Source organism: Pogona vitticeps, chromosome 4, assembly GCF_051106095.1.
Source record: "Pogona vitticeps strain Pit_001003342236 chromosome 4, PviZW2.1, whole genome shotgun sequence".
Taxonomy (NCBI): Eukaryota; Metazoa; Chordata; class Lepidosauria; order Squamata; family Agamidae; genus Pogona; species Pogona vitticeps.
In genome coordinates this window covers 51,958,842-51,977,050 of record NC_135786.1, presented here as the reverse complement: position 1 = coordinate 51,977,050, position 18,209 = coordinate 51,958,842, and the positions used below count along the sequence as shown (strand labels likewise).

Below are 18,209 nucleotides of genomic sequence, written 5' to 3'. Positions count from 1 at the left end.
GCATCAGTTCAGATGATCAGACATGTCAGAAAGCAGAGAAAAGTGATGTCAGCTGATCTGAAGCAAAATAAAATGCCCCTTGCCAGCTGAACAAAAACACACTGGGCTTTCTCACACATAGTTTTGCTGGTTTTTACTTTGACTTTATCTGAGCCAAATCCTATGGAAATTGTGGGGTAGCCACCCTGGCACTTGAATGCAAATCCAATATTTTACAGTTAAAAAAAACTCAAGGTAGAGATTTTGAAATTTCAACATTAGAAACATCAGTACCTACATTTTGCCCAGATTTGAAGCTTGTTTTTTTTTTTTAAATGCAACTATGATACTGTGAAAGTGGCTGAGAAGAGAGTGTGCCGTCCCCAGAGGACGAAGGAAAAGAGGGTGGGGGGAAAACCCGAGAGTGGAAAAGAACAGGCGGACCAAAGGGAGAATGCGGCTGTGGAAAAGGAGAGAACAGAAATAGGCAGGAAATTTGAAGTGAGTTTAGTGGAAGAGCGCGGGAGTAAGCAAGGGGAGGAGCAGGAACTGTCAGTTTGGGAGGAGAGTGTAAATAGTCAGGGAGAGCGGCTGTTCGAGGTAGAATTGGAGTTATGGAAACGGAAAAGGGAGCTGGAGAGGTTGAGAGAATACGAAAGAGTGAAAACCCAGGAGTTGCTGAGAGATTTCCCCAACCTAAAGCTAGGCAGGCTGCTACCAGATCCTACCCTGAAAGAAGGAGGAGAGGTAAAATATCAAACATTAGAGTGGTCAGTTGTCGTCTTCCTGAAGAATAAAGGGAGAGGCTGGCAGGTAATTAGACAGGATTCGTATTACAATACTCCCCCTCCCGAAGAAGACTGGGCCAGGCACCCATGCTGTGACACCATCTGCGCAGTGCGGAGCGTGCCCCTTCGGAAGCCAACCGATGCGGAGAGGTTTGGCCCAGCACCCCTATGAGCTCAATGGACGGTGTTCGGGACTATATGTTGGATAGTTATGGCATGTTGCCTGAGTTAAGCTTTTTTGATCCTATCATGAATAATGTTGATTTATCTGTGACTAATAAAGAAGTTGTTAAAGTTAAGAAGACGTCTCCTGTGATATTTCCCGCGCAAAGTGAGGAGTTGTCAAAATTTGAAGCTGAACCCATTCACAGATACTTATTCTTAAACAATGAGCAGACCTTTTATTGTGTGTGAATGTGCTCTGGCATGCATGGTTCCTAGAACATATTCATTTGTTATTGTTAATAAATATTTAATTTATAGATTGCCAAATATATTAAAGATGCAACCCCTTTTCTCAGGACTACTTTTATGATTTGGAAAGGTTAAATTGTAAAACTAGTATTCCAATATCTCCCTTAATCCCTGTTTTACGTGACACATCCATTCACATAAGTGGAGACAATTCCAGTCTTGGGAAAGAAAATGTTTGTATCAGCTGAAAGATTTATTTTCAAAAATACAAAGCATGCATAGGCTGAAACTAGATGAAATATTCAGCTAACATTTAAAAGCAGAATTCCCTTAATTGGTAAAAGATACCTGTCCTTTCACAAGCTTTTCTAACTTTTGGGTCTTACAAACCACACTGCTCTGTTTTGTGATTGGCCATTGGGAAATTAAGATGGGTTTACTTTACAAAACTGATTGCTTAGTCCCATGACTCTGAGGGAATCCCATCTCTGGAAGACAAATGCTAAATGTGACTCGAGAGTTTTGTCTAGTTAAATTCTAAAACAATGGCAGGAGGCACCAGTGTCAAGCTAGAAAATCACATGGTATTGAGAAACATATTATATGAGAAACTTCTGCCTCTTGTCACAATGTGAAACATGGACTACAGGCCCTACCAATTTGAGGAAGGGGATGAAATCAATGATGAGGACAAAATATACCACCTATGATTTTGGAGACAAATTACAGTAATTATCACTGGTAACCATAAATAGATTTGTTCTCCATGTCTTTGTCTAGTCTCCTTTTGAAGCCATCTGATACAGGATCATTCCCAATGTGGCTGCCTGCATGAAGTCTCAATGGCAGTGAATTTTGCAGTGGCATCATAACCCAAAAAATATGACCCCTCCAATCAGCCAAAATGCTTATGGAGCAACAAGAAGGGTGTGCTTTTGCTTAATGTTTGTGTACGCAGCCTTTGGAAGTTGCAGGTATGATGGAGTTCAAGTAGTATGGGATATGTAGTCAGAGAAATGTAAGATGGAGTCAGACAGGTTCTATATCTGTGTTGATTTGAGAGACATTGGAATGTGTTTTTCTAAGTGCTTTGAGAATGTTTTTCTGAAGACCATTACAGCATGGTTCGAGATAGAGCTGAAGGTCGAATCAAGGAGCCTGTGGAAAACTCAACATTCCAAGCTAATTGGAGAAGAGATAAAACACCTGGACTTTCATGGAAATTAAGGGAGGAGGAAGATGTTACAGCCCCTTGAGGCTAATTGGTTAACAGCCAGAATTGCCAAGAAGAAGGGAGGAATTAGAGAATGTAGGAAATGGACGATGGGTTATTTATTTATTTATTTATTTATTTATTTATTTATTTATTTATTTATTTATTTATTTATTTATTTATTTATTTATTTATTTATTTATTTATTTATTTATTAAATGTATACCCCGCCCAGCTAGACAAAAGTCTATAATATGCGGTGTTACTGCTGCTCATTTGGTATACAGCAGACTTCCCCAAACTAATTACTTCCAAATCATTGGACAACAATTCCCATCATTACCAGTCAGTTAGATAAGGTTCCCAAGCTTGACTTTGTTGCCTCATTTCCCCTCTTGGCTGGCTGGCCATGTGGCTTCTGGATCCTCCCAGTCTTCCTATACTAGTGTTTCACCTTTATATGGTGCATCTTCACACAGCTGAGTTGTTCACTGGTAACTCATCTGTCCAATAGGAGGTTTTGCTTATGCTGAACAAGGAACAATTTGCACAATCACATATTCTATTTGACTGTGAAGAAACCAGAAAGAGAGACTACATCCTAAGATAGCTGTAGGATGTTTACTAGAATTGCAATTCTGTCCCTTCCCCTAAAAGGCCTTCTTCAGGTGTTGGTATCCAGCAGATGTCTTCTGGAGGAAAGAAGACTAGGAATAGTTGCCATAAGCCTGCAATCCCCTTTTCCAAACCCATGCCATGCACTTGAGGGTAACTTCAGACCTTCCTCTGCCTTCTTCTGATCTCTAAGAGATACCCACTGTTGCCAAGCCTTGTTATACACTCATAAGAGCTTCCTGGCCAAACTGCATTGGCTTGTTATTAATTGTAAGTATGAGGAGGGTTGAGGGTATGTGCTCCAGCTGAGCCTCCTCTACTCCCTGCCTGTTTTACTAGGAAGGGCTCTGTAGAACAGCAGTTTTGGTTACCTGGGGGTTGTTTGGGAATCCAGGGGTATCAGATTCTAATTTTTCCTGGCATTATGATAGGAAGCACACACATCCAGGCTCTCTCTTCAGGCTTACAGTTTACAATGCCTGAACAAGGCATTTAGTCTTTGATTTTCCAACAGTCGCATACATAGGCCAGAACTACACACTGTCCCAACACGCCAGAACTACACACAGAATTCTTCTTGCATCCTAGGGGCATGGAAGAGCAGCAATAAATACAGAAAAGCTTGCCTGTACACTGTTGGGACTCCTGAGAGATTACATGCCTGCTCAGTGTGCAACTATGTACAAATTAATTAGTGTGAGTTCTTTTGAAATGGTCCCTAATTGGCATCTCAGTCACCTAGCTGCCTTAACGAGTACTATAGTTTGTCAGATGGTTCTTCCTCATTGCATGGAATATTTTCTTTCCTGTGGTACGAATGGCAGTGATGCTGGATTAAGTGTGAGAGAATTTGCTTCTTATGGTATAGAACAATACACCATACTGCCTTTATGTATAGAAGATGACTGGGCTAGCAGTTAAATCTGATATTGCCACTATTGCAAGGGTATTGTTGTCCCCTGTAGCTGAGATCAGTAGATTAGATTACAACATTGAGGACTTTGAGGACAGCGCTATTCTGCATGAGGAGAAAATGGTGGAAGATCTGGAGGAATATCTGATGGACTTCTATCACTGCCTTCCCCCCCCCCCCGCGCTTCCACTGTCTGATGCCACTGTCTTGCTTTACCTCGTGGTAATGCCATCCCAATTCATGTTACATTATGCATGAGATAGGTGTTATATCCTAAAGACTCTGCAGGTATTTCTGCATGATATTGTGTATTGTAGTGGTTCCCAGTCTTGGGTCCTCAGATGTTCTTGGACTGCATCTCCCAGAAATTGTGGTCAGCACAGCTTGTGGTGAAGGCTTCTGAGAGTTTGAGTCCAAGAACTTCTGTGGATCCATGATTGGGAACCACTGGCATATAGCATTTCTCATAATCCACTTGTGCTTCTCAGTTTTAATATGTAGTCCTAACTCTTCCTTGCAGAGCATTGTGGGTGAGAATGGAACAATCTGCCGCTTTTACTTTGTCCTGTAGTTGAATGTCTTGAACCCATATTCTTTCCATCCCAAATAATTAGGCATTGACAAATTTTGGGAAATCCTTCAAAAATGAACTGAATTTAAATTGTCATGCATCTTCACTGACCAAATTCAAAATGGGCATGCTTGTCATACATATGTCATCTGTCTGTCTATCTGCCTGTCATTCAGGTGTTAATGGTGAGGAGCCTCTCAGGGAGAAAAAAGATGACAGTTCTACTTCTGTACTAATTTTGTTGATTCAAAGCTAGACTTTCAAGAGGTAAATACTCAAGACCATGGCCTGGATGGATTGATCAACTTCAGCTTCTTCTAATTTTTATTTAATTAATTCATTTCCATCCTGAATATCCATTTTGTGGACGTTGGTAAATTTCTTCCAAAAAACAAACTAAAACAAAATTCATTTCTAACTATAAAGTGCCCTCAGAACCACACAAAGGAATGCTTTACTTCTGACTGACTGAAAGGATGGGTCCATTTTAACTATCTGAAAATGTACTCCTCAATGAATGTTATATTGAAGTTGTTTTGGTCACTTTGCCCTAAGAGACCATAACAGGCAGCTAAATATTGGATATTTATTTGAGGGGGGAATACACAAAGTGTATTTTGTGACTCTGGAGGAAAGGAGTATCTAAATGGTTACACCCTATAGTTTAAGAATGGTCATATTTCTCCTAGCCCTTCTTCATAGAAGCAGGTCAGACAAAAGTTGACATGAACCAAATTACTTTTTGTATAATTACTTTATTCACTTGCTGTTACTTTGGAAAGAAGCTGAACAATCATGTTGTGGATTTTCACAGAAAATATTTCAAGGGTTGCAAAAGAAAAGCAGCAAAGTCTTCAGAAAAGGAGTCCAGTGAGTGGACTTAGCATATTAAGGGGGGGAGGACACAAGGAGGCCAGAAATTATTTGTTGGACTGTTGGAAGTTCTTATGCTACTGGTGCAAAGCCAACCTGGTTGTTTCCAAGATCATAGACAGAGTAATAGGACCTAAGGAAGACATCACCAAGAATCCACAAAGGCTGCCCATTTGTGGACGGCAAGTAGGTGGGCATGATGCCAACAGTACAGTAGCCACTGTTGCTCTGTAAGGGAAAAAGCATTGAATTAAATATCCTGGAAGTCATTGCCAATGATGTAGCACAAGTACAGTATGTCAAAGTACTGAGTTTAAAATATGAATGATTATACAATATCTGAACACCCTTCTCTTTCTCTGTGTCTATGTACATGTAAATGCTGAATTTTAACATTTTTGTAATCTCTTCAAACGTGGATGTTGCACTGTTACTGTTTCTGTAAAGTAAGGCATCTCTACAGTTAAATGCATCTGTCTTGGAGCTTTGCCAAGAAACTGTTGTGTGTTGACCATATCCAGATGTATGATCACTTTGCTTTGCACTTCAGAAATAGTGCCTACATGCAACAGCCCAGCAATCAATGGTGCTGTGACATTTCTCATGGCAGGTTTCACGTAAATGATTTATCATACACTGGAAATCCACCAGCTCCACCTTTAGGGTACAAGCACATTGCAGTTACTCCTGAGAACCTACGTTCCTCCACATTGCAGCAGGAAGCATTTCCCAGTGATACAATGAATACAGCTTCATGTATCACATTTGAAAAATCATGCAACCCATATTTTGTGTTTCATTTTCATTTACATGTATTGTTTTAGTTGATTGTAAACTGCCCAGAGTAGTGAACCTGCACTAATGGGGCAGTATAGAAATTAAATAAATAAATACCCATGAGATTTAGCAGAACCTTTTGGCTACAGGCAAGTTTATGGATTGAATAACTGATTTCAAATATTGCTCTGCCCAACGTAGCCGAAATACAGTTTGCAATAGGTAAAGCCACCATAGCAGGCATCAGCCATTCAAGATAATAGCATACCTGCAGAACGTAGGCAGAAGGAGTCAGAGGGAAACTGTTTCCATTGATGACAAAAGTGATGGTGGGCATGCTCTGAATGTTGCTGCAACTGACCAGATACTGTGGAAAAAAGAATAAGAGAAGCCCAAATTTGCAAGTTATTTCCATTATGATTGCGTTTCAGGCATTCCAGTAAGACACCATGGCCCTGCAGCTTGTGGACTGGGGTGGGGTGATGACTGGTCCAAAAACTGGGGTCAGGAGGGTTGGAGGGAGCACCTTACCTGCCTCAGTCGCAAATTGTCACAGACTAGAATATATATATAAACACAGACTATGGCATGGAACTATGTTTTCTAGATAGTGTACTTAATACTCTCATTTTAGTGATGCTGAATTTACCTCCCATTCATGTAGAGCTCCAGTCCCTTACCTCGCCATTACTCTCCTGAGCTCCAATATATTGCATCAGCTCTGCAAAGACCTGCTGTGGGGCAGTGAGGAGTGATGTTCCAGTATCCACAATTGCTTGGCATCCTTGGCTGCACCAGTCAGTGATCTCATTGCCAATGTAGAAGCTCAAGAAAGAAGATTTTAAAGATATAAGCAATCAAAATATCTGTTAGGTCGTGGGACAAAGAGGTGTGATATTCAAGATGTCACACTTCTTTGTTTGCTTTCTGCTTCCTTATGGTGTAAGCTGAGCCCCCACAATCTTCTCCTAATTTAAAACAAGTCTTTCATAAATCAAGCAGGATTGTTGTCCTGACAAGAGTTGTTGTAAAGGGCTAAAATAATCCAATTTTTGTTTCCAGACCCTGTGATGAAAAGAGAGGGTTGCACTAGAGTAAAAATATAAACAGAAGGAAAAGTGTTTGCTCTTAATTCTTTTAAGCACCATGATTGTCAGAGAGACTGCAGAAATCTTTTACAGTGTGCAAAATGATCTGATACTGTGGTGTATTATCCAACCAACAGCTTCTTCTATTGTAACTTTAAAGCCACAACTCTAATGCAGCCTGCATCTTTCTTAACTTACATCTAAGGAAAACACTTGGCAAAATCCATCTGCCATGAAATTTTGGGACTCCAAGTTCTTTGCACTAATGACAAGACACCAGCGCAAGCCTGACGAAATGGCCGTATCGATCCAGAAAATCTAGCAGATTGTATGGGTTTGGTTTTTTAGTGGTCTATAAAAATACCATCTATTCCTGCATTTGGAAATATCCAGATGATTTAAGATAAATAGTTGTAAAGAATCCAAAATCTCAAAGCCAAGCCACTGGTCTAAATCCATCTGTCAGTCCCAGTTAGAACCTATAGAACTTATGTGTTGATTTAAGAAGCGCCATTCATTCCATAAGACAAATAGCTGGAATAACCTGCTGCTTCATCCTGTCTCCACTGAATTCTCATCAATGCCATCCCATTAACAGCCCAACTGATAGCCAGTATTAGTGAGCATAACCTTACCTTTGAATGCCAATTTGCCAATAAGCTTCTTCAGTGACTGGAGTCCAGACAATCTGACCAGAGTATAGGTTGGAATTAACTCCTCCAAAAACAAGTTCCCCACCTTCGGACCCCTCTTGCCTAGAAAGACACATGCAAAATTCTAAAAAAAAACCCCACACATTCTTTATACACAGAGATCACTCCATTACTGAGGCATATGGAATTCTACTATCCTGATCTAAAAAGAAAAAAATGCAAGAAAAACAGAATTTCCCCCACTGATTCTGGGAAAGGAAATAGAGAATCAAACATTTTTTAAATGTTATTTTTCACTCAATGAGTACAGCAGCAGCATAAAAAAAAATAAGGATAAAGTTTTGTGGCACCTTTAAGATTCACTGATTTACTTTGGCATGACTTTTTGAGGATTACAGTTTAATTGCATTTAATGTTGACAAGGTTATATGGCAGTGTGAGCCACTCCAGCAGTGCCGTAACTGTGTTATATCACCAGTAAGGTATAGTGGAGTGATCCCTGCTGGGACTTGAGAGACCAAGGATCGATGCCAGACTTGGCCATAAAACTCATCACATGATTTTGGCCTGGTCCTTCCATTTCAGCCTAACCTACTCCATAGGGTAGGATCTCAACACCAGCATTTGTAATAGGCAGCAGGGTGTATTAGACAGCTTCAAAATTCTAAGGCAATAATTCCTCACTATTTTTTCATTGTTGCCCAGGTTGCCCATCACTGCTGGAATGAAGAGGAAGGTGCACTGAATTAAGATAGATAAAACTTTATTACGATCCAAAGATCGTACACAACACTGAGTTAAAAAAACAAACAAACAACAACACGAACAAAAACAGAACACAAAGAACTATATAAGAAGAATTACAGAAATATGGGATAGATTATTTGAATGACCACATTTCCCTATCCCACAGTTTCTGTGGCACTCATTCTTTCATTCCACTGCTATCACAGACATATTTGGTGAAAACTCAAGAGAAAGCATTTTCAGTGGCTGCTCCCAGTCTCTGGAAGCTAGGTTGGCCACTTCCTTACAGTTCTTTTGATGGCAGGTGGGAATCTTCCTTTTTAGTTACCTTTTAACCTCTAAAACTTTGCAGGGTTATGTGCTTTTTTAGAAGGAGATGCAGCATATTTTTATTAGTATGTTTTCTTAAAAATCAGGTATATTAAATGGGCTTAAACTTTATAAACTAATTGGTTTAATTCTACTTTAATGGCAAATCTTAATTTAGAGTGACTTTATGTGTGTGTTTTTAAAATTGTTGTGCATTGCCTTGTGTTCTTTTATTGAAATAATGTTTGGATATAAATAAAGTCAATAAATAATATAAATAAATGACAACAGGTCTAAAGAAAAAGAACAAAGACACTTTTTCCATCCTTACCCACTGAGATAGAAGCCAAAAAGGGGAGCATCGAGAAGGTTCTCCTGAATCATCCCCTGCATGACGGTGGTAGCACTACCTGCGGAGATGGCGGGGTAAGCTAGACCCAAAATGCCATCAAATTGGGCATAGACAAAGTTGGTACCAGGCTCAGTCTCACTCAGGCCAAATTCCTGATTGGTAATGGAAACCCCTTGGATCTAGAAGTGGATAGAAAAGAATCAAGACATGAATCAAAACAAGCATTCTTACTGGAAAGAATGCAGCCTGACGGAATAGCCTTGCATTGGTTGAACTAGCAATGTTTCATAAATATGGTACACTGTCATCGAAGCAACCAAAATGAATTTGACACAGTGGAAGACACGAGGGCCTGGCATGCTCTGGTCCATGGAGTCACGAAGAGTCAGACACGACTAAACGACTAAACGATGCTGGCAAAACTAACCTTGATAGACAGGCAGGTAAAATAGATTACCTAACGGGACTTCAGCCAATCAAACTATTAGGGAGCTATAAACATATATAGCATCATAATCAAGATGTTAAAGGGCCGAAATCTCAGGATTTCCTTTTTGAACCTTATAGACAAATAGGAACACAGTAAACTTTCTTATCTTACAGTCTTCAAAAGTAATAATTGACTATTTCGATAAATCCCTGGCTCTGCTAACCAGTATTGTGAACCACTCATTAGAATCAGTGTGGTTCCTACATCAGTCTGTGACTGATGTAGGAAGCAGTCCTTTGTTAGCTGAAATTAAAACCATTTCCCTTAGAGCACTGATACTTACAGTTACAGTATCGTAACCAAAGATCCCAGTGAGACTCCCTGTCCCATACTGCAAAGAGAAGGTTTGGTCGTTGGTGGAATAGGTAGAAGAGTCACTGGGGTTGAATAATGGATGGTTTGCTAGTGGTGGTAGAAATTGGGGAGGGGGAAACAAGAAATATGTCACTTTTGAACTCATAAAATAATAGTTGGTATGTAAATAATATTAGCACATCAACTAAATCACATTGTATTCTCTTCTTTTTCTCTCCCACCACTAAAAATGAATTTGTAGTCGAATAGATGTCTCAATAGCAAAATATCATCCAAGAAAACATTCTTCATATTCACTTAGAGGATACTATTTTTCATTTGCTATTGTGATGGAGGATACTCACTGCAAGCCTCACTCTGGCAGTAGACGGATGGCACCCAGAGATTGGATGACCCAGTGTCAAAGAGAACCAAGAAGTTCTGGGCTGGAGTTCCAATACTGATTTGACCATAATAGGACATCTAGGGGAAAAAGAAAGACATTGTGATCATCAGAACTCTCTCCCATTGCTTTTCACACAATTCCTTAGCATGTGGTAAAGAAAAAATTGTAACAAATAAGCAGCCAGTCTATGTATTTGGCTATACAGTAGTACCTCAGTTAACGAACACCTTGGTTAACGTAATTTTGGTTTATGAATGGAAATCCATTGAAAATAATGCCTCTGTTTACATTTTTTTCCGCAGTATGAAGGAAGTTTCCCCAGGATGCATTGCGCCTGGAGGTTTATAATGCTGCCCCTGTTCCTATGGCAAACCGTAGAACAGATTAAATTCGTAAACCAAGGTACTACTGTATAGCTATATACAATTAGAACTACTGGTTGGTGATCTCACACAGCAATACTTTAAGAAGACAATATATATTTTACAATGTCAAACTACCTGAGGCAGCAGTTTCATATTTAAAATGGAGCTCCCTTAAGTGCTAACAAAACTCCTTACAATATCACAGGTTTTTCTTATTTCTCATATTTTAGAAATCAGCTTCCTCCATGTTGTGATTGGTCATTGGGAGGTAAATACGGACCTCGTTTACAAGTCTAATTGCTCAGATATGAAGCTGTTGATTATAGAATAATAAGCTATCTGCTTCTAAATGGGATAATGGTGTTTCACCTAGCTTCAGTCAGAGTTGGTGGTTTTCTACACACCAACAGATTCTGGGAGCTTTTTAAAAGAATGTCCCTTAGGGGCACATTATCTTTAATGCATGTTATGCAACCATGTTTGCAATGCTGGCTCAGTGTTGAACATTTTGTCTCCATGATAGTTCTCACTGTTACCTTCTAGATCTTAAGTTTATAATATATAGAGAGCTCACATCTTCTTTTGTAGACTGCGGCCTACTTCTCTTTCTTTTAATTCAGAATTATTCTGGGTCTTATTATTCTGGGACTGCAATTCCATTCTCACTTTAAGGCCCTGGTCACACAAGGGAAATGTTTTCTAGTTCATCCAACACTTTCCATACCTCTGTTGTACTGAATCGTGGTCACATGGTTTATATCCCAGGACCAACGTCCCATGAACTTTTAGCACTACTGATTTATTTCCTTCTGTTTGAATTGGTATGGCCAGCTACCCCATAGTATTGGTTTATTTTCTCTCTTGCTTCAAGGGGCAATTTAGGCCCTTGATTTATATATTTATACCTTAGAGGGAGACTTGTTCCTGATATATTGAGGTATTTATATATCTATATGCCTCAATATATATAAATATCTCAATATATCAGAAACAAGTCTCCCTGTAAGGTACATGACTACGCAAGTGTGCTTGACTCCGCCACCTTGCACAGTTTTCCTCCTCCCCTGTGCACCCACAGCTATTGTTTCCAGACCCTTTTGTTCCTGTTGCAACAGAACCCTATGTGGGGGGAGGGCAGACTCACATACGGGGGGGGGGTAGAAATTAGAGGGAACATTGATCAGAAAGGGATTTCTGTTTAGGAAAGTGTCCCTCTGTTACACTGGCTGCTCCTGCAAAAATGCATTACACACAGTAGACTTCAGATATTCAGGCAGCAGTACTGGCGATCACCCTCCCGCCCGGTGACATGGGCATACTAGTGTTTCAATGTATCTTCCCACTGGAAAGAAAACATCGTTACTCGCCAATAATGTAATGGTGGCGGGGCCCCGGTGACATACTTTTACCAACATATTGATGTATTGGTTACAAAAAAATAAAAATAAAATAATATGCACACCACAGTAATGGTGGTCACCTTCCTGGTTTCAATTCTGAAAAGAAGCAGGGCAGGTCATGGATGCGGGCAATCCTGGTAAGGAATGCACCAGTACAACAAAGGTACAAAATAACACAACTCTTCTGGCTATGAGGAAATGTTCCGCAGTTGCACCACTAGCCAGGAAAATGTCACAGTCTTGACTCTATGTCATGTGACCAGGAAAAAAAATACCAGCGTAACTAGTTGACATCTACATAACACTTCTCTCATGTGACCAGGGCCTAAGATCAAATTTCCATAGTTAGGACCAGCATTCGCTAAGACTTAGCCTCTGATTCTCTCAAGTGCTCCTTGAAATTTCTCTTTCCCGTTTTCATTTCCCCCTAATTTTAGCCATTTCCTTCCAGAAGGAATATTTTAAATAAATACAGTAAATAAGGAACAAAGCCAGATACTCACATCCATATAATTAGCCAGGGGCTCACTGGCAGTGGCAAAACCATTTGTGTACTTGCTGGCTGGGTCATAATGGTGATTCTTCAGGTAATCATCAAGAACTCCCTTTTCCTTCATCACCTCCCGCATAGACTTGCATCTTTTTAGAGGAACTCTGTATAAAATGGGGAGTTAGGTAGAGAAGCAAAGAGAGAGCTGTACACTTGTATCCTCTGGAAAATTAAAAGAATTCTCTGACCTAATTTGTACAAAAGCTGTTACAAAGATTCAGGGAATAATTTAAAAACTGAATTAATTACAAGCTTTTGTAGATGCTTCAGATGCTTGTGCAAATAAAATTTCTCTGTTTTTAAGGTGTAACAACAATCTTTGTTGTTTTTGCTGCAACATATGTGGTTATAAATATTTATAGTTACAAGGTTGATCTGGGATAGCTTGTTAGAGATATTATCTGAGAAGGTGAGAAGTTATTTTAAAGAAAATTGAAAAATGTTTTATGATTGAGCCCAGAAATAAACATGAGTAGAGAACATAACATAGGTTAAAGATTTTAGTACTATAACACAGTTATGGAGTCAAGATTATATATTAGATATTCTACAACGATAAACACTTCCCTGCATGTATGTTTTGTATGTATTGTTTGTTTGTCTGTTATATAATAATAATAATTTTTAAATAAGCTTCACTGGATACTTTGCTATTTTTTTCCATATTCACACAGAGGATAATTCTGAGATGTTGAGGATAATAGAGAATGGCTGTAATCACCACTGTAGTTTTAGAGAGGTGGCTGTGCTAATCTGTGCTAGCGTGTCAGACAAAAACAAAAAAAAACCAAAAAATTTTTAAAAGATCAAGAAAACAAAAATGCGGCATCATAAAGACTAGCTGCTATATTTTAATGTGAGCTTTTGTGGACGAGTCTGAAGAAAAAAAAATAGCAGCTTTTTCGTATTCTTTATTTTTCTTTTATTTTTGCCTGACGTGTAATTACTGTGTTTGTCACTAGCATTTGACTAGCTACTTTTACAGTGTTGAGCTCATTATGGCAAAGCCATTCTTAGGTGAAACACTGAAAATATCCTGCATGAAAAATAAATATAAATACTATTTCTAATGTCAACCATACAGGTAGACCCTGAAACTTACAAAAAATACAAAGGAAAGAAGATTAATAGCTTGATCCCATATGTGCTTATTTAAAAGTAAGACTGACTAGGTTCAGTTGGGCTTACTTTCAAGTAAATGGATGTGAAACTGCAGGAAAAAATCCAAAGCAGACCTCCTCCCAGTTTAAAGGAAGACTGCTAAAATTGCTTTGTTGATTAAGACCAACTCAGTTGCCTACATTTTTGGATTTTGCTTTATGGTCTGGCTCTCATGATGAGCATCTACACTTCAAAATATAGCACTATACCACAGCTGCTAGAACAAAACTACATTTTGAATGTGTCTACTTTTCCATTAACTTAATTATAATAAATTAAAAACCTGACAATTGCTGACATTAGATCTATCCAAGTTCTCCTCCTCCTCACCATGTCACTTGGTTGAGAATATATACAACAGATAATCCTAATCCAAAAATATTGCCATCCATTCCTGTTGTGGTTAGCACTCTTTTTCTTCTAACTTCCAGGCACAACTGAAGTAAAAAGGCAACTAAGAAAAATACTGCAGCATTCTCCCATACTTACTTGAAAACTTCACCCTCACAGAGGTGAAGGCACACCAAAGCAAGAATTAACCACTTCATGGTGCTCTTCTCTTGAATGCAGTTGCTGAAGCAAATTCTGGTCTTGTCACTGAATGGTTGGCTGTTGCTCTACCCAGGGCCCTTCTTTTATAGTCTATCTGTTTTCTCCACCCTCATGTACCAGTATTACAGATCAGGACCTTATCAGTGGGTCAACAATACTTCACACAAAAATTGTTTTAGGAAGCATTAATAGCCCTTTTATCTCTAAAGTTGATTTCTGTTAGCCCATTTTTTAGAATCAGAGATTGATACAGTTCTTATCATTACGCATTCATAATTCTCTCTTTTAAAATTCACAACTGCAAACTGCATCTATCATACCACTTGTTTGAGGTATCATACTTACAGTGCATGTTTTCTTAAGGGGGAGTAAATGAAAAGGTATATACGTGGAACTTTGATTAGGATGGAAACATTCTAATATCTCCATAATTAATCACATGTTCTTAAATGTTTCAATCAAAGATCTTATTAATCGCATATCAACAGATTAAAAATTCCACACTGAGCCAATGTCAATGGAAAGTCCAGTTCTTTGCCCTGAACATACTGTTTTTGGATAAGAATAAATGTGCGTAACTTGTGATTCTCTGGATGTTGTTGGACCCCAGTTGTCATAATCCTGCAATATTGGCTATGTTGATTAGGGTTGGTGGAAATTGTGGTCCAGCAACATCTGGAGAATTATGTGTTGCCCCATATAGGTTTACAAGGGCTTTATGACAAAAGAGAGCACTTGCCTGTAGGATGCAGTGGACCTGTGTTCAGCCACATTAGGACACTAGACATTTCTTTATGCCATGTCAACCTGTCCATTTAATATGTTATTGTCCACTCCAAATTACAGTGGCACTCCAGGATCATAGGCACACATGATGATTCCTTTACCTGTGGATTCCAGGTATTAAATATGGAAATACCTGTATTTGCTTGAATATTTGTTCTTCCAGCACACATATTGCCCCGTCTTTTTCTCTCATATTCAAGATAGAATTAGATGGAAAGGAAACCAAAGGTAATTGAGTCAAACTCTTTGTTGAAGCAAGAAATGCACGGTTATAGGTTTCCTGACATATGGCTATCTAAACTTTGTTTAAAAAACTGCAAGGAGGCTCCACCGCTTTCAAAGGTTGTCTATTCCATTGATGAGCCATTCATACTGACAGGAAGTTCTTCCTAAAATTTAGGCAAAATCTCATTTCTCATAGTTTGAATCAATTAATTCAGGTCCTAGCTTCTAGAGCTAAAGAAAACAAGTTTATTTCATCTGCCATGTGAAAGCCTTTCAGATATTCAAAGATTATTATAATGTCACTTCTGTCCAGCATAATGAGGAACTCTTTGGCTACAGACCTTCAACCAACTACAAATTTAACATCTGCAACATCGTCAAGCCCATATTTTACCAGTTTGGCCACAAGTTTGCTCTCCCTCAATCCAGATAACTTGCAATTCTATTTTTGTTTTTTGTTTTTTAAGAGATAAGGTTATTGTGTCAGGACTTGTTTCTGAGAAACTCGCATTGGCTTCCATCACTGTCACCACATTCTTTTCCAAGTATTCACCAATCAACTTTCAATTATTTGTTCTATAACCTTTTCTGGTATCACTGTTAAGCTAACTGGTGAATATTTGCTCAGTCTCTCTCTTTTTCCCCTTTTTGAATTTGGAGTCAACATTCAGCCATCTTCAGTTTCCCAGAACCTCAATTCCTAGAACCTTGTTTAACAATAATTCTCAGAGTTTATTGATAGAGGCTCTGAGATTACATTGATTGATTGATTGATTGATTGATTGATTGATTGATTGATTCGACTGTATTTCTCCCAATAAGGGATCCAATGTGGCTCTGAAGGTCTGTTTAGTATCCTTAGATACAGTCCACTTCACCTTTGGGCACCATCCTCCTTAGTCATGCTAGGTTAAGAATACTCTTTTCCTTTTGGGAGAAGATGGAGGGAACCAAATTGTTGAGCAGATCTGCCTTCTCTTTGCCATCCTTTACCATTTTTTCTTCTGTTTCATAGCAGACCTGCTACATTCTTTTTCTTCTTTTTGCTCTCCGCATAATTTTAAGTTTGTAATCTTTCTTAGAAGTCAGAACTCATTGCAACCACTAGGTGATATTTTTAATATGGCTGGAGTAGAATTCCCTTGTTGTTGTTTAGTCGTTAAGTCGTGTCTGACTCTTCGTGAACCCAGAGCATGCCAGGCCCTCTTGTCTTCCACTGCCTCCCGGAGTTCTGTCAATTTCATGTTGGTAGCTTCAATGACATTGTCCAACCATCTCATCCTCTGTCGTCCCCTTCTCCTCTTGCATTCACTCTTTCCCAACATCAAGGTCTTTTCCAGGGAGTCTTCTCTTCTCATGAGATGCCCAAAGTATTGGAGCCTCAGCTTCAGGATCTGTCCTTCCAGTGAGCACTGAGGCTTGATTTCCTTTAAAATGGATAGGTTTGTTCTCCTTGCAGTCTAGGGGACTCTTAAGAGTTTCCTCCAGTACCACAATTCAAAAGCATCAATTCTTCAGCGGTCAGCTTTCTTTATGGTCCAGCTTTATGATCTTAGCTTTTTTGATGTTGAGCCTCAGACCACTTTTTGTGCTCTCGTCTTTCACCCTCATTAAGAAGTTCTTTAATTCCTCCTCACTTTCTGCCATCAGAGTGGTATCATCTGCATATCTGAGGTTGTTGATATTTCTTCTTGATTCCAGCTTAGAATTCCTACAGTCCAGCATTTCGCATGATGTATTTTGCATACAAGTTAAATAAGCAGGGGGGACAATATACAGCCTTGTAGTACTCCTTTCCCAATTTTGAACCAATCACTTGTTCCATGTCCAGTTCTAAGTCTTGCTTCCTGTCCCACATATAGGTTTTTCAGGAGATAGATAAGGTGACCAGGCACTCCCATTTCTTTAAGGACATGCCATAGTTTGCTGTGGTCCACACAGTCAAAGATTTTTGCATAGTCAATGAAATGGAAGTACAGTGGTGCCTCGCTTAACGAGTGCACCGTATAGCGATGTTTCCTTATAGCGATCCCTTTTTCGGGATCGCTATACGGAAACATACCCGATCTTCGCAATGGGGAAAACCCGCATTGCGAAGATCGGGTATTGCGGTGGCCATTTTGAAGCCGCCGAACAGCTGATCGGCGGTTCCAAAATGGCCACCAGAAGCCCGGAAATGGCTGCCGGCAGCTGTTTTCGCGCCCTGCCCTCGCTTAGCGAAGGCGCGAAAATGGCTGCCGGCACCTGGAATCCTCGCTGAACGGGTAAGTAACGAAGGTATTGGAACGCATTAAACGAAGTTTAATGCATTCCAATACCTTTCCCCTACCCGTTTAGCGATGATTCCGTATAGCGAGGGTTAATCCGGAACGGATTAACCTCGCTATACGGGGCACCACTGTAGATGTTTTCTGGAATTCTCTGGCTTTCTCCATAATCCAGTGCATGTTGGCAATTTGGTCTCTAGTTCCTCTGCCCCTTTGAAATCCAGCTTGTACTTCTGCCAGTTCTCAATCCACATAATGCTGAATCCTACCTTGTAGGCTTTTGAGCATAACCTCGCTAACGTGTGAAATGACTGCAATAGTACGGTAGTTGTAGCATTCTTTGGCACTGCCCCTCTTTGGGATTGGGATGTAGACTGATCTTTTCCAATCCTCTGGCCACTGTTGAGTTTTCCAACTTGCT

General features: G+C 39.5%; 1 protein-coding gene across 2 annotated transcripts; it reads right to left on the bottom strand.

The window, feature by feature from the left end:
* Positions 1–4,449: 4,449 nt before the first annotated feature.
* On the bottom strand, positions 4,450–14,589 carry PGC (progastricsin). 2 transcript variants are annotated; one of them, XM_072997376.2, is made up of 9 exons: positions 14,448–14,589; positions 12,751–12,901; positions 10,442–10,559; positions 10,066–10,184; positions 9,272–9,471; positions 7,867–7,986; positions 6,824–6,968; positions 6,412–6,510; positions 4,450–5,594 (listed from the first exon to the last, which is right to left on the bottom strand). In XM_072997376.2, the coding sequence occupies exons 1-9, from the start codon at positions 14,504–14,506 to the stop codon at positions 5,439–5,441; spliced, it is 1,167 nt and encodes a 388-aa protein (XP_072853477.2). In that variant the 5' UTR covers positions 14,507–14,589; the 3' UTR covers positions 4,450–5,438. The 2 variants fall into 2 exon arrangements, with proteins under 2 accessions (XP_072853477.2, XP_072853476.1); XM_072997375.2 differs by lacking the exon at positions 14,448–14,589 and having other exon boundaries at positions 12,751–13,586.
* Positions 14,590–18,209: the final 3,620 nt, after the last annotated feature.